This window comes from Mustela putorius, unplaced genomic scaffold (assembly GCF_011764305.1).
Source record: "Mustela putorius furo isolate JIRA1106 unplaced genomic scaffold, ASM1176430v1.1 tig00003863_pilon_pilon_pilon, whole genome shotgun sequence".
NCBI lineage: Eukaryota > Metazoa > Chordata > Mammalia > Carnivora > Mustelidae > Mustela > Mustela putorius.
The window spans coordinates 31,673,217-31,686,043 of record NW_025422015.1 but is presented as its reverse complement, the minus strand read 5'-3'; the positions used below and the strand labels follow the sequence as shown (position 1 = coordinate 31,686,043).

At 33.1% G+C, this 12,827-nt stretch overlaps 1 protein-coding gene across 2 annotated transcripts in view; it reads right to left on the bottom strand.

Moving 5' to 3' along the window:
* Window positions 1-12,827, bottom strand: part of TBC1D32 (TBC1 domain family member 32) — a 247,479-nt gene that overhangs the window by 28,152 nt on the left and 206,500 nt on the right. For both annotated transcript variants that reach the window (XM_045066413.1, XM_045066412.1), the window contains exons 29-31: window positions 8,149-8,218; window positions 6,142-6,257; window positions 4,850-5,004 (exon numbers count right to left, since the gene is read on the bottom strand). In XM_045066413.1, the coding sequence (XP_044922348.1) occupies window positions 4,850-5,004; window positions 6,142-6,257; window positions 8,149-8,218 (341 nt within the window). The remainder of the gene's footprint in view (window positions 1-4,849; window positions 5,005-6,141; window positions 6,258-8,148; window positions 8,219-12,827) is intronic.

The window sequence follows — 12,827 nt, the reverse complement described above, 5'->3', positions numbered from 1 at the left end:
TAATTTTCTGAATATATGCATATTAGTAATGTAAAAAATGTATGTATAAGAAACAATTCTTATACAGTATCTTTTTTATGTTGTACTGAAAACAATATATTTGGAGTAGGTATATTTAGAGTGAAGATGAGACTAATTACACTCTCGGAAAAAAACAAGCTATTATGAAATGGAGTCCCAAAGCTCAGGCAAGAGTTCTTCTATTCTTGTAGATTATCCTCTGTTGGAAGAAATTATGCCATACTTTTTTGTAACCAACATAGCTCCCAGCACCAAGCCTTGCATAGAGTAGATATGCAACAAATTATTGACTGAATTACAAGAAAAGATGTTAATGATTATAGATTGTAATCATAGTACACTCACTTATAATAAAAGTTTTATTAATTGGTCTATTAATTGCCATTACATAACTCTAATTTATAGTAAATGGTGTTCAGAAAACCAGATCGATAATAACTCTAAATACCTAAATACAACACAGTCTTCTGAATCATCAAATTATAAAGTCTGTTTGTTATACTTTTAGTTTTTTGATGTATTTTGCTTAGTCACAACTTTCTGAAAAGATGGCAACTTTTAATAAAGGTAACTCTAATAAAATTCAGAATACAGGATTAAGCACAACACATGTAGGAAAACAGTATTTAAAACATCATGTAAGTGACATAACATACAAACTATGCTAAAACTGTGAAAAAGAGTATCAGTAAAACTTTTGGGTTGAGATATACTAGTAATCATCATATCATGAAGCTAGAGCTTTATAAAATAACATTCTTTAGACTATTTTACTTTAGTGATTAAAAATGAAAGATATGTGCCTTCAAAAACAGACTGTGTAAGCAGTCTTTTGGTTTTTCCTTTCCACTCTAGGTAGTTCTGATGAGTCACTCCAATCCTGACACTAAGAAAAATCTAGTTCCAAGTTGCTACAGGAATTAAACAGAAAGACCTTACGAGAAAGACAAACTCTCCAAACCAGTTAAATGGCCCCAAGGGGTCCAGTCCCATCCTTCAGTCTGGGGACTGGTGTGCAGAGAGTGGGCCATGCTGACGGCGCAATGCTGCAGTCAATCTGGGCAGCGCGTGGGTCATGCAACAGGGGAATAGAAAACATTTTTTCTTAACTCTGATTCTATTATTCTAGAAAGCAAATCTTTCTCCTCTCCAGGGGGCCGGGGGGGGTACGGGGGAAAGCACATGGGAAAATGGAATCTTTAAATACGGCTCTAAGATTTAAAGTTATATATAAAATAATGGGGTTTTGACACTAGATTTCTGTCCTACAAGTGACTGGTCACATGATTTGCTATTGCTAATCCTGTGCAAATAGTTACAAATGTGCCAGGACATGCTGATGGTTGTAAAATTTAAATCTAAATGTACATTTGAATGGTATTAGAATTGTTAACTCTAAACCTCCTGTTTTAACTGTTTTTTATTTTATGAGGAGTAAGAGAGGAATAAATGTATAGATCCACACACATTTTTATATATATAAAATATACATAACTCTCTGATGCTCTTCCTTTTGAACTACACTAGTTCATTTGACTATTACTCTAGCTTGATTCATAATCAATGGAGCTTTATCTGTATGTAAATGTGAAATAGTTCATATTTGAATTTAATTTGTTCTCCTTCTGCGTATGTTTTTACTAACAGAAGACATATGCGGTTGTTACTTTTATTATAATTATTACTTGAGATTAGGTATTCTTATAAGGAAATAACTGATTTTTTCATCTTTCATAATCTGTCATTTTATAAAAAGCTTTTAATAAAAGCATTTTATTAAAAGCCAAACTCTGAATCTTGATAAAATTCCATAAAGAATTAGTACATTATCATTTAGGAAGTTGTTGTTTTCTTTTAAGAACAAATAATAATGAAAGATAATTCAATACAGTCAATACATTTAAGGATCTGAGATCAGAATGATCTCAGCAGCTTCAAAAAAAAATTTCAAATTATTTATCTCAAATGAGTAGATAGTTTATAAAATTTTAAAAACTTCAAAGTAATTATTTCATTATGTCCTATACTGCTCATCCAAGGCACCTTTTGATGCAATCTGCTTAACAACATTCTTAAGAATGCAAAGGATCAACTATTTTTTAAATACATTTTTAAAATAAATAAATAAAATTTTTAAAGTAATAAAATCTTTCTGTCCTTTGCATATTTATATTTAAATATTAATTCATACACTCAACACCCATTTGTTGAATTAATTACTACTGGAATTAGTTTGGGACACATTGGTAAACAAAACAGAAACCACTGCCCTCCTAGAACTTTTATATTTAAGTGTTTAAATAAGTAAAAACAGAAATTAAGCAGCAAATTAGGAACTGACATAGGCTATTGTAAAAGAAACAGGATAATAAGGTTGAAGAATGTGGGACTGGGGCACAGGCTGAAGCTTTTTTGAGGTTGTTTATAATAATGAGATTGAGCTAAGAAAGGTAGACTAAAGTCAAAGTGTCTCACCACAACTGCAGATTAATTTATTTTATCAACCTGCATAGTTAGTGTCACTTCAATGTTTGAGACCAATGGAACAAACAAAATAGAAAAGGGATTACTTTTTAAATAATGTATTATTACTGAATGTATTAACAAGTGGCATAGAAAAACCACTAATCCATAAAATGATTAAATCAAAAACATTTAAATCATGGAGTTGTGACTACAGAAACATTAATAACTACATTTAGCTAACAGCTCTAAGATAAAATCCCTGAAGAGGAATATTAGCAGAATGTTATTTTATAAAGAAGCACTAAAACAAACTCCTGGTAATGAAATAATTCAACTTGGTATATTGAAAAGTTGAAAAGAAAAAATGATACTATGTAAGGCACTGCCTAGGTGTTCACTGATGGTACAGGTGCACCAACAGAAAGGTGTCAAGGCTTTACATCATGAGTTCATCTAAACACCTGAGTAAAATGTCGTTCCATTCCGTGCACAGGTCTATATTCCATATTCAATGATGATATCAAAATAAATCTAAAAAAATCCAAGCTGCCTGATAAAGTCCTTCCTGATGGGAAGAAACCCTATTAGAGCACAACGTCACTGTTATGTTAAAAAATAAAATGATGTCTTATGAAAAGTTTATAGATTCAAAGCAAAAATGCAACCTTAGAAAATTATGGTTAAAAAAGTTGACTGTTGCATCACCACTTGAAACAAGATGGGATTGGGAGGGAGACAAACCATAAGTGACTTTTAATCTCACAAAACAAACTGAGGGTTGCTGGGGGGAGGGGGTTTGGGAGAAGGGGGTGGGATTATGGACATTGGGGAGGGTATGTGCTTTGGTGAGTGCTGTGAAGTGTGTAAACCTGGTGATTCACAGACCTGTACCCCTGGGGATAAAAATATATGTTTATAAAAAATTAAAAATTAAAAAAAAAAATTAAAAAAAAAAAAAAGTTGACTGGCGGGCACCTGAGTGGCTCAGTGGGTTAAAGCCTCTGCCTTCAGCTCAGGTCATGATCCCAGGGTCCTCGGATAGAGCCCCACATCGAGTCCTGCATTGGGCTCTCTGCTCTGTGGGGAGCCTATTTCCGCCTCTCTCTCTGCCTGCCACTCTGCCTACTTGGGATCTCTCTCTGTCAGATAAATAAATGAAATCTTAAAAAAATAAAAAAGTTGACTGGTGATATCTGACAGTGTCACAATCTGAACACTAAGCTAGAATAGTTAAGACTAGTGGAATGCAGGTATCATTTTCACAATACTTGACATGAAAATGTATGATTGGATTCAAAATCTATATTCATTATCAAAAGATTTTTGAACATTATATTTGTAAATAGAAGAAGGGAATATCTACAATTTTTAAAATCTTCACGTATAATTTAAAGAATTATTCAAATTCTGCTTAACAGAAGGAAAATAGTTCCACTGATTAAAGAAAAACTGGCACACGTTCTTTTGCCATTTGCTTCTGCCTGTTCTTGTGAACAAATTTTACATTTGCTGAAGTATAAGAGCTAGGAATTCTTATTAAGGAATTATGTACAGCTATTTTAAGCAAAAAATGATAAAATTTCAGTATTTATAATATATTCCTCCTTGATTCTTTGGCTTTATATTCCTTATCACAAACATATACTGTGAAAACATGTAATACATGCTTTCATTGATAGCCACATATTCTCTCAATCCCTTAACTTATTTATCTTTGGGAGCGATGTGATTGCACTGTCCATGTGCAGTATGTCGTAGGAGAGGTTTGGGAAGTGTGAGCCTATCTGGTATAGTAGACAGTATCCCCAGGTTGGAGATTTTAATGGCAGTAAGTAAAACAAAATACAGAAATGTTAGTAAACTGAGGGATGCTCTTGCCTCTAAACTCTAAGATCTCAGGAAGCTAGTAAAACCCTTTAAAATACACCTTAACACTATAATCAAAAATCATCATAGATTTCCAAACTCATCATAGATTTCCATATTCTGTATAGAATACATTTATATTGACTTATTTTCTTATGTTGTAAGTTAACTGACTTTTTCTAACAAAGCAACAATTAAAAAAACATTCAATAGCTCTTTTTACATATTTTTTTATAATTTACTAGATGACATGTTTAAAATTTAATAATCCATCTATTATCACTAATCTTTCATTCAGTTACCTTTAAGTAAGACACCAAGCATTTGGGAAAATGTCAAATCTGTATCTTCAAAGAGAATCAGTCAAAAAGCATTCAGGTAGAAAATGAACATAAATTATTACAGAACTCTCTACAAATAAGATCCCAATGAATTTAAATAGGATCTGCCTTAAAATTTAACACACTCATTTAAAGACAGAGTTAAAAAGTCTTACAGAAATATGAAGTCTTGGCAACCAAAGGAAAGCAGAGGTCAGAAGCCTGGAGAACTGCTGAAGAAATCTTAATGTTTTTTCTTTGTCCCCCAGCATTATCATGAACAAAGAGGATACAAACCAGTCATGGCCAGTGTAAGTCCCCTGCAGGCAGACTGAAAAGCACAGTTAAGGAATTTTTGCATATTTTGTCTTACAAGATGAAATATAAGAACTCTATTAATATTCATTTCCAGGATCCCTATCAGGAAAAAGATTCTGATACTTCAGTCCTCATTTTACCTTCAATCAATTTACAAGCCAATGTGTTGATTATTTACATAAGTAGAGGAGGGCAATGGCACTAGCAAATGCAGAAAAAAATATCTGTTTCGTGGCAACACTTATTCAAGTCATTAAAATCATAGTACCTTCTCTTTCTCTGGTTTAGGTTATCTGCTAAATTACTAACATAATCAAATATTTTAAAATCCATATATTTTTAGAATTCAGTAAGGCAAATGGTTTGCATACTTTTTTTCTCTTCAAGTCAAATCTATTTCTGAAAAATAACCAATTCAAGTAAAATAAATGTATGTTCTATTGTTATTCTAAATTTACTAACTCTAGAATATTCTTATTCTAGATATACTAAATCTATTTTTTAAAAATGTCTTTTATGTATCTGAAAATACAGCCAAATAACTTTAATTACTCAGTTTAAGATTAAATAAGTAAGATTAAATTTAGTAATTACTACCCAATTTAATAAAATTCATATTTAAAATATAGAATACTATAAAGGTACATCAACAAATCAATATAGGTTAAAGTATTATTATTTTTTCTTTTTTTTTGCTTATTTTATTTTATTTTTAATTAATTTATTTATTTTCAGCATAACAGTATTCATAATTTATGCACCACACCCAGTGCTCCATGCAATCCGTGCCCTCTATAATACCCACCACCTGGTATCCTGACCTCCCACCGCCCCGCCACTTCAAACCCCTCAGATTGTGTTTTCAGAGTCCATAGTCTCTCATGGTTCACCTCCCCTTCCAATTTACCCCAACTCCCTTCTCCTCTCTAACACCCCTTGTCCTCCATGCTATTTGTTATGCTCCACAAATAAGTGAAACCATATGATAATTGACTCTCTCTGCTTGACTGATTTCACTCAGCATGATCTCTTCCAGTCCCGTCCATGTTGCTACAAAAGTATTTTACTATAAATGTGTTAAGGTACCCTATCAAAGAACTATGAAAAACACATAATGTTCAACTGCTGTGAATCCACTCAAAAAGGATATGAAGAGAAGATTTTACGGGCGCTTGCTGCTGTTTTAGGAATCTCTCGCAGTGCTTTAAAACCAAGGTAAGATCATTTTCTGCGCTGTCTTTTAACAGGTTGAGGAACTTGCCATATCTATATTAAAAGCCCACAAAACATGCAAAATGAAAAACTTCAGTCCCTGCATTATAAATTCACTTTTTAAAAGCCATCAAGTGTAGTCCTCTTGAGATCTCAAGGTTTTAAGTTTTCTTCTACTTCCACTGTAACTATGCTAAGTAGGGAGAGCTTTACACTAAGTACATGTTCCTGATAATTATATTTGGATTAGCAGTAATTATCTGGTAAATACTGATAACTTTTAAGGAGAATAAAACAATAATGACAGAACAAAATGCAGATACTGTAGATGAGAAGAATACAAGCATTTTTTCCTGAACCTAATCTAAAACATGTAATGCTGACAGGTGAGACTGACCAAATGTTAAGTGTAGAAGCAATTTTAGATTTCATCTAATCCATGTAATCCAAAGGTTCTAAGAGGGAGTACATCCCCTCTTGCGGCGACCTGAGAAATTCATGGGGGCATTTTTGATTGCACGGTGACTGGGGACACAAATAGTAGTTGGTGAGTAATGCAGGTTAGATGTGGAGCAGTCCTAAACAACCACTTACAAATGGCCTGCCTATTATTTGCATGGATGAAGAAGCTATTTATAATTATCTGAAACCAATTCTGCTTTATATAAGATCATAAAATATTTTTTCTATATTTTTTATTATACATTGAATGCAACTAAATGTGTAAATCAGGAAAATATAGTACTTTCATTGTTTGAAGCCTAAGACTTGTTCTCCATTTTGGAAAGTCACTTGGCCAGTGGCAAAACTTGAGCAGTATTTGAAGCACCAAAACATCAGTAGTCTATATGCAGCTGTCAAAGTCACAGTGATTCTATATGGTTGACAGCTCTGTCATATACTGTAGCTGGGTACAAATCACCTTCCATTCACATCTTACCAATAAGACATTATACTGAATTTAAAAAATATGTGACTAGCCTGCTCATGTTATCTATGGATTCCATCTCAGAATAGAAATTGGACATTACAAAATAAAAAGCAGATATAGGGTCACAAAACAATGAGTTACATGCTTCATGTGATACAGACGGATTAGCCAGAATTACTACCACACTTTTCATTATAATGCTATGAATTTATTAAAAATAGTCATTTTAAAAGCTTCCATAGATTGTAAAGATTACTCACTGAAGTAGGATGGAACTGTTAAATCCCCAGTTAGTAAGCAAGAGAGGAGACTCACTCCTTAATTCACAGTCTGCTATTAAGTTTCTTTTGAAAATTACGATTTGGGTACTAAAAATTCAAACTACTATAATTAGTTTATTCATTTTGAACTTGGGCATCTATCCTCAAGGTTCTTTTGTACTCATTACCGTAGCTTGACAATTAAAATCTATCATATTTTTTTTTTTTTTTTTTTTTTTTTTTAAGATTTTATTTATTTATTTGACAGAGAGAAATCACAAGTAGATGGAGAGGCAGGCAGAGAGAGAGAGAGAGGGAAGCAGGCTCCCTGCTGAGCAGAGAGCCCGATGCGGGACTCGATCCCAGGACCCTGAGATCATGACCCGAGCTGAAGGCAGCAGCTTAACCCACTGAGCCACCCAGGCGCCCAAAATCTATCATATTTTTTTAAATGGCATGATTGTGCTACCAATGTGCTGATTTTTACAATTCATTTTTTAAAAAAACCTGTAGTCATAGAGACTTAAATACACTGTAATTAGCCTCTGAAATGATAATGAACCATAACTGATTTACCAGCAGAGGTAATTTAATCATGTGCCAATATCTCCAAAACAAAGTTATTATTTTCTGAATGATAAATTCTGCATTTAAAGTACACAAAATAGTTGGTTGTTAAATACTATTAAACACATATCAGGTAGATAAAACAAATTCTAGCAATGCGCAAGGGAGATATTTCCCTATAATATACCTGACAGTCATTTTAATGCCAAGCTGCTGCACAGATGAAAGACTTTCGTTCTTCACATTTGCATCAGTAGCTAAAAACAAAAGCAAACTGGGTCATAAAAATGTATAAAAGTCTGCATAATAATCACATTTTAATTGAAAATTGATTAAAGTAATATTTTTACATATTTTAATATGAATTTTGAAAACATTGATGAATTCATTCTTTTAAGAGCTATCAGTTACATTTTCAAAGAATTAATAGGAAACTTTTTACAAATAACTTTTCTCCTATAAAAGCCATTTAAAAGCATATTAAGTACAAAATGACTAATTGTAGTTTTAAAGCAACCTATTTTTACTCAGCTCTCAGAACACAAAAGCTCTTAACCCCAAAATGATGTAGAACATTGTACGTTCATCAACCAATGCATTTATAAGATTTTGATTTACAAATATGTATAAGTATGGCTGTTCACTTCTTAAAGATTTAAACATGAGTGTCAAGAAGGAATAATCAGTATAGTGCTTATAATGTATAACAATATATGAGGTTGGGGTGAACAAAGTTCTTCCAGTAGGTGCATCTTCTTTGAGGAGTAGGAGTTTGTGATCTATGAAATGTGAAGGGGCTATATGGGACAGGGGACAATAGGAGAGGTTGAAAATTTAGATTGGTTTTGGAGAACATGGATGACGAAGCTAACAGTGAGTGCTCAGTAGCATCATTAGAAGCACTGAGAGTCCTAGTTGTAACTTTCAATTTTTGGCTAAAGAAACTGTAGCGTGCATGTGCACACACACACATACACATGTAAAATACTAAGGTACTTGTTATTTAGTGGTAAAGAGGACTAAAGGCTGGGTTTCTCATACTCATGTCAGTAGGGTTTTGTTTTTTGTTTTGTTTTGTTTTTGTTTTTTAACAAAGCTAATATTAAACTACAGCTTATTTTTTTAAAGATTTTTTTATTTTTTATTTATTTGTTTTTATTTAATTGACAGACAGAGATCACAAGTAGTCGGAGAGGAAGGCAGAGAGAGAGAGGGGGAAGTAGGCTCCACACTGAGCAGAGAGCCCGATGCAGGGCTTGATCCCAGGACCCCAAGATCATGACCTGAGCTGAAGGCAGAGGTTTTAACCCACTGAGCCACCCAAGCGTCCCCCCCAACCACCACCTTTTTTTCCCCTCCTATTACACACCAGTGCATCTCATCCTATTAGTATAATCTACTTAACTTGTGGATTCATTCATTCCTTTTAATACACCCTTTCTGATAAAGTGTGAAGCATGATGCTAGAAGCTCTGGGGGATAAAAAAAGAAATCATACATCATGCCCTAAAAGAACTTTCCATGCAGTGCCAGAGATAAAATTCGTATATAGATAACTCTGATAAAGATGTTTTAAAGGACTAAGTGGAACAAGAATGGTACAGATAGAGTGTTATGTGAATTCAGAAAGAGAGAGAGATTACATAGAAGTGGCACTTAAACTGAACTGTAAAATATGGCTAGACTTGAGATCTACAGAGATTAGGAAGAACAACAAATTAAACATCACTGTTATCAAACATCTACTCATTGGACCAGCAATAATTCATCTTTTAGCACTCTTGGAGGTAAGGTACCCTGTTTCTCCTAGTTTGCCTAGGCCCTCCATGGTTTTAGCTCTGAAAGTCTCATGCCCCAGGAAGTCCTCATAAGCCCAGCCAAACCAGGCTGGTCTTTTACCCACCTACAGTGGTCATTTTCTTTAAAAATAAATAAATTAATTAAAATAAAATAAAATTGGGGCACCTGGGTGGCTCAGTGGGTTTAAAGCCTCTGCCTTCAGCGCAGGTGATGAGCTCAGGGTGCTGGGATCGAGCCCTGCATCAGGCTCTTTGCTCAGCAGGGAGCTTGTTTTCCCCTCTCTCTGCCTGCCTCTCTGCCTACTTGTGATCTCTCTCTCTCTCTCTCTGTCAAATAAATAAATAAAATCTTTAAATAAATAAAATAAATAAAATAAAATAAACTTAAGAGCTCAGTTAATTTCCTGACAAGCTACATCTGAGTTTTACTTATTCAGTTCAGAACACAAACTTAATAGTATTTTACATTTGGCGTATAATGAGTAGTTAAGCTATTTTTTATATATCTTCGAATTCCTCCCTATTTAGAACTCTAACTAGAGTTAAATAGATGTAAATTTTAGATGTACAGATTGCTAAGGACAGTTTTTCCCCATTTATAAGAGCCAGTATCTTTCTCCTATACAAAAAAAAAAAATTGAGTTTCTATTACTTTATAAACATACATGTCACAAATTATTCTCACTCTCATAAAATGGCCAATCTTTAAACTATTAATCATTCGTATGTTCCCCATAATTTCAAGTTCTTAGTCTTCTCAAGAGCATTTTTAAAAAGTCAGCCATAATTTAAATAGCTGTACCAATGCCCATTACAACACAATCAGATAAAATTCATTTGCGTAGTGACCAGGAAGTTCCTTCTATGTCAGAACCTGAATACACTCCTGGTGATCCTATATTTTATTATTAATTGTATTTTAGTTTCCCAAGTTTAAATAATGTTAAGACTTTGGTGCTGCAGTGTTGGTGACACTGGCTGACTTTGCAAAATTTAAGTAGTTTCAATAAAATATGTTGCCTTTATATATTTTTATAGCTGTGAAATAGACCTACCTCTTATCAACTACCATAATAGGGTATTATAAGATTGCTTTTTAACTGGGAAGATATATTCTATTGAGGTATACCTTGTGTTCAAGAAATATAAAGATTTTATTAATTTTGAAAAATGCATATAAGCTGTATAACCCACATGCTTCTAAGATACGGAATATTTTCATCATGTAGATGTTCCCTCATGCTCTCTTCTAGCCAATTCTTGCACATCCTTCTTCCCTAAACTAGCCACTGTTCTGATCTCTTTCACTGTTGGCTTATCTTTACCTAGAACATCATATAAATGGAATCACATAATATGTACTATTTTGTGTTTTTTATTTCTCTTAACACAATGTTTTGTGATGCATTCCATATTGTAACATGTATCAATAGTATTTTTTTATTGCAAGTAGTATTCCATTATGTAGATATGTTGAAATTTGTTTATTCAATGTATATCTTGAAGTTTATTTTTTTGTGACATTTGTGTTCTTTTTCTCAGATTTTGACTTTCATGAATAAAGAAGTCTGAACATTCTTGGCCAAATATCAAAGGTGAGCCATCACCTTACACCTGTCAGAACGGCTAAAATAAAAAAGATAAGAGATAACAAGTGTTAGCAAAAATATGGAGAAACAGGACCCTTGTAAACTATTGATGGGAATATAAACCGGTACATGTACTATGGAAAACAGTATGGAGGTTCCTAAAAAAAAAAAAAAAAAAGAAATAGAAATACCATATGATCCACTAATCCCACTATTGGGTATTACCCAAAGAAAATGAAAACATTCAAAAAGATACATGCACCCTTATGTTTACTGCAGCATCATTTACAGTAGCCAACATATGGAAGCAACCTAAGTGCCCATCGATAGATGAATGGATAAGGAAGATGTGGAAGATGCATGTATGTGCATACATACATGCACACACACAGACACACACACAGGTATTACACAGCCAAAAAAGGATGGGATCATGCTATTTGCAATAACATGGATGGACACAGACAGCATAAGTCAGACTGAGAAAGACAAATACCATATCATTCCACTCATATGTGGGAAAAAAAGAATAAAGAGCAGAATCAGACCTACAAATACAGAGAACAAACTAATGGTTGCCAAAGGAGAGTGGGGTGGAAAGTTAGGCAAAATGGGTGAAGGGGTTTCAGTTATGGAATGCATAAATCATGGGGATAAAAGCCATAGTATAAAGGAATACAGTCACTTGATACTGTAATAGCAACGCATGGGCACAGAGGGCAGCTACACTTGTAGTGAACACAGAATAATGTATAAATTTAATGAATCACTATGTTGTACACCTGAAATTAGTGTAACTATATGCATGTCAACTATACTCGAAAACAAAAAAACACTACAATTCTTCACACTGAAGAGAAATGGTACCAGATGAATACACAGATACATATACATACAACACACATTAACACACATACAAGAGTGTAAGAAATTGTAAATGTATGTGCAAATATAAATAACTTCGTTCTTGTTTCTTAATTTACTTAAAAATAACTGATTCAAGGAATAATAACATATTAAAGTAAAATGAATAGAAAAATATTATACAGGAAGGACAAATAGAAATAAACTTTTGTAAGGTTCTTATGTGAAAGACATGGTATTAATTCATAGTAGACAAAAACATCAAAATCATAGATAAAATTTTAAAATATCAATAATCATGTAAATGGGCTAAAAACACCAAAAAAATGGCAGAAATTCTGAGACTGAATTAAAAGCAGGAAGCAAGATGCAACCACACACTATATATCTTTAGATGCCTTTTAAACTAAAAGACATGATATATTAAAGATAGGAAGACATATTATACTGACACCAGTTATAAGAAAGCTGAACGTCTGTCTGTATTATTATCAGACAAAATACACTCCAGGGCAAGGAGTATTAGAGATAAAAAGACTTTTTAAAAATAACAGCATGGTCAATTAATCAAGAAGAAAAAGCAATACTAAATATATATTTATAAAATTGGAAAA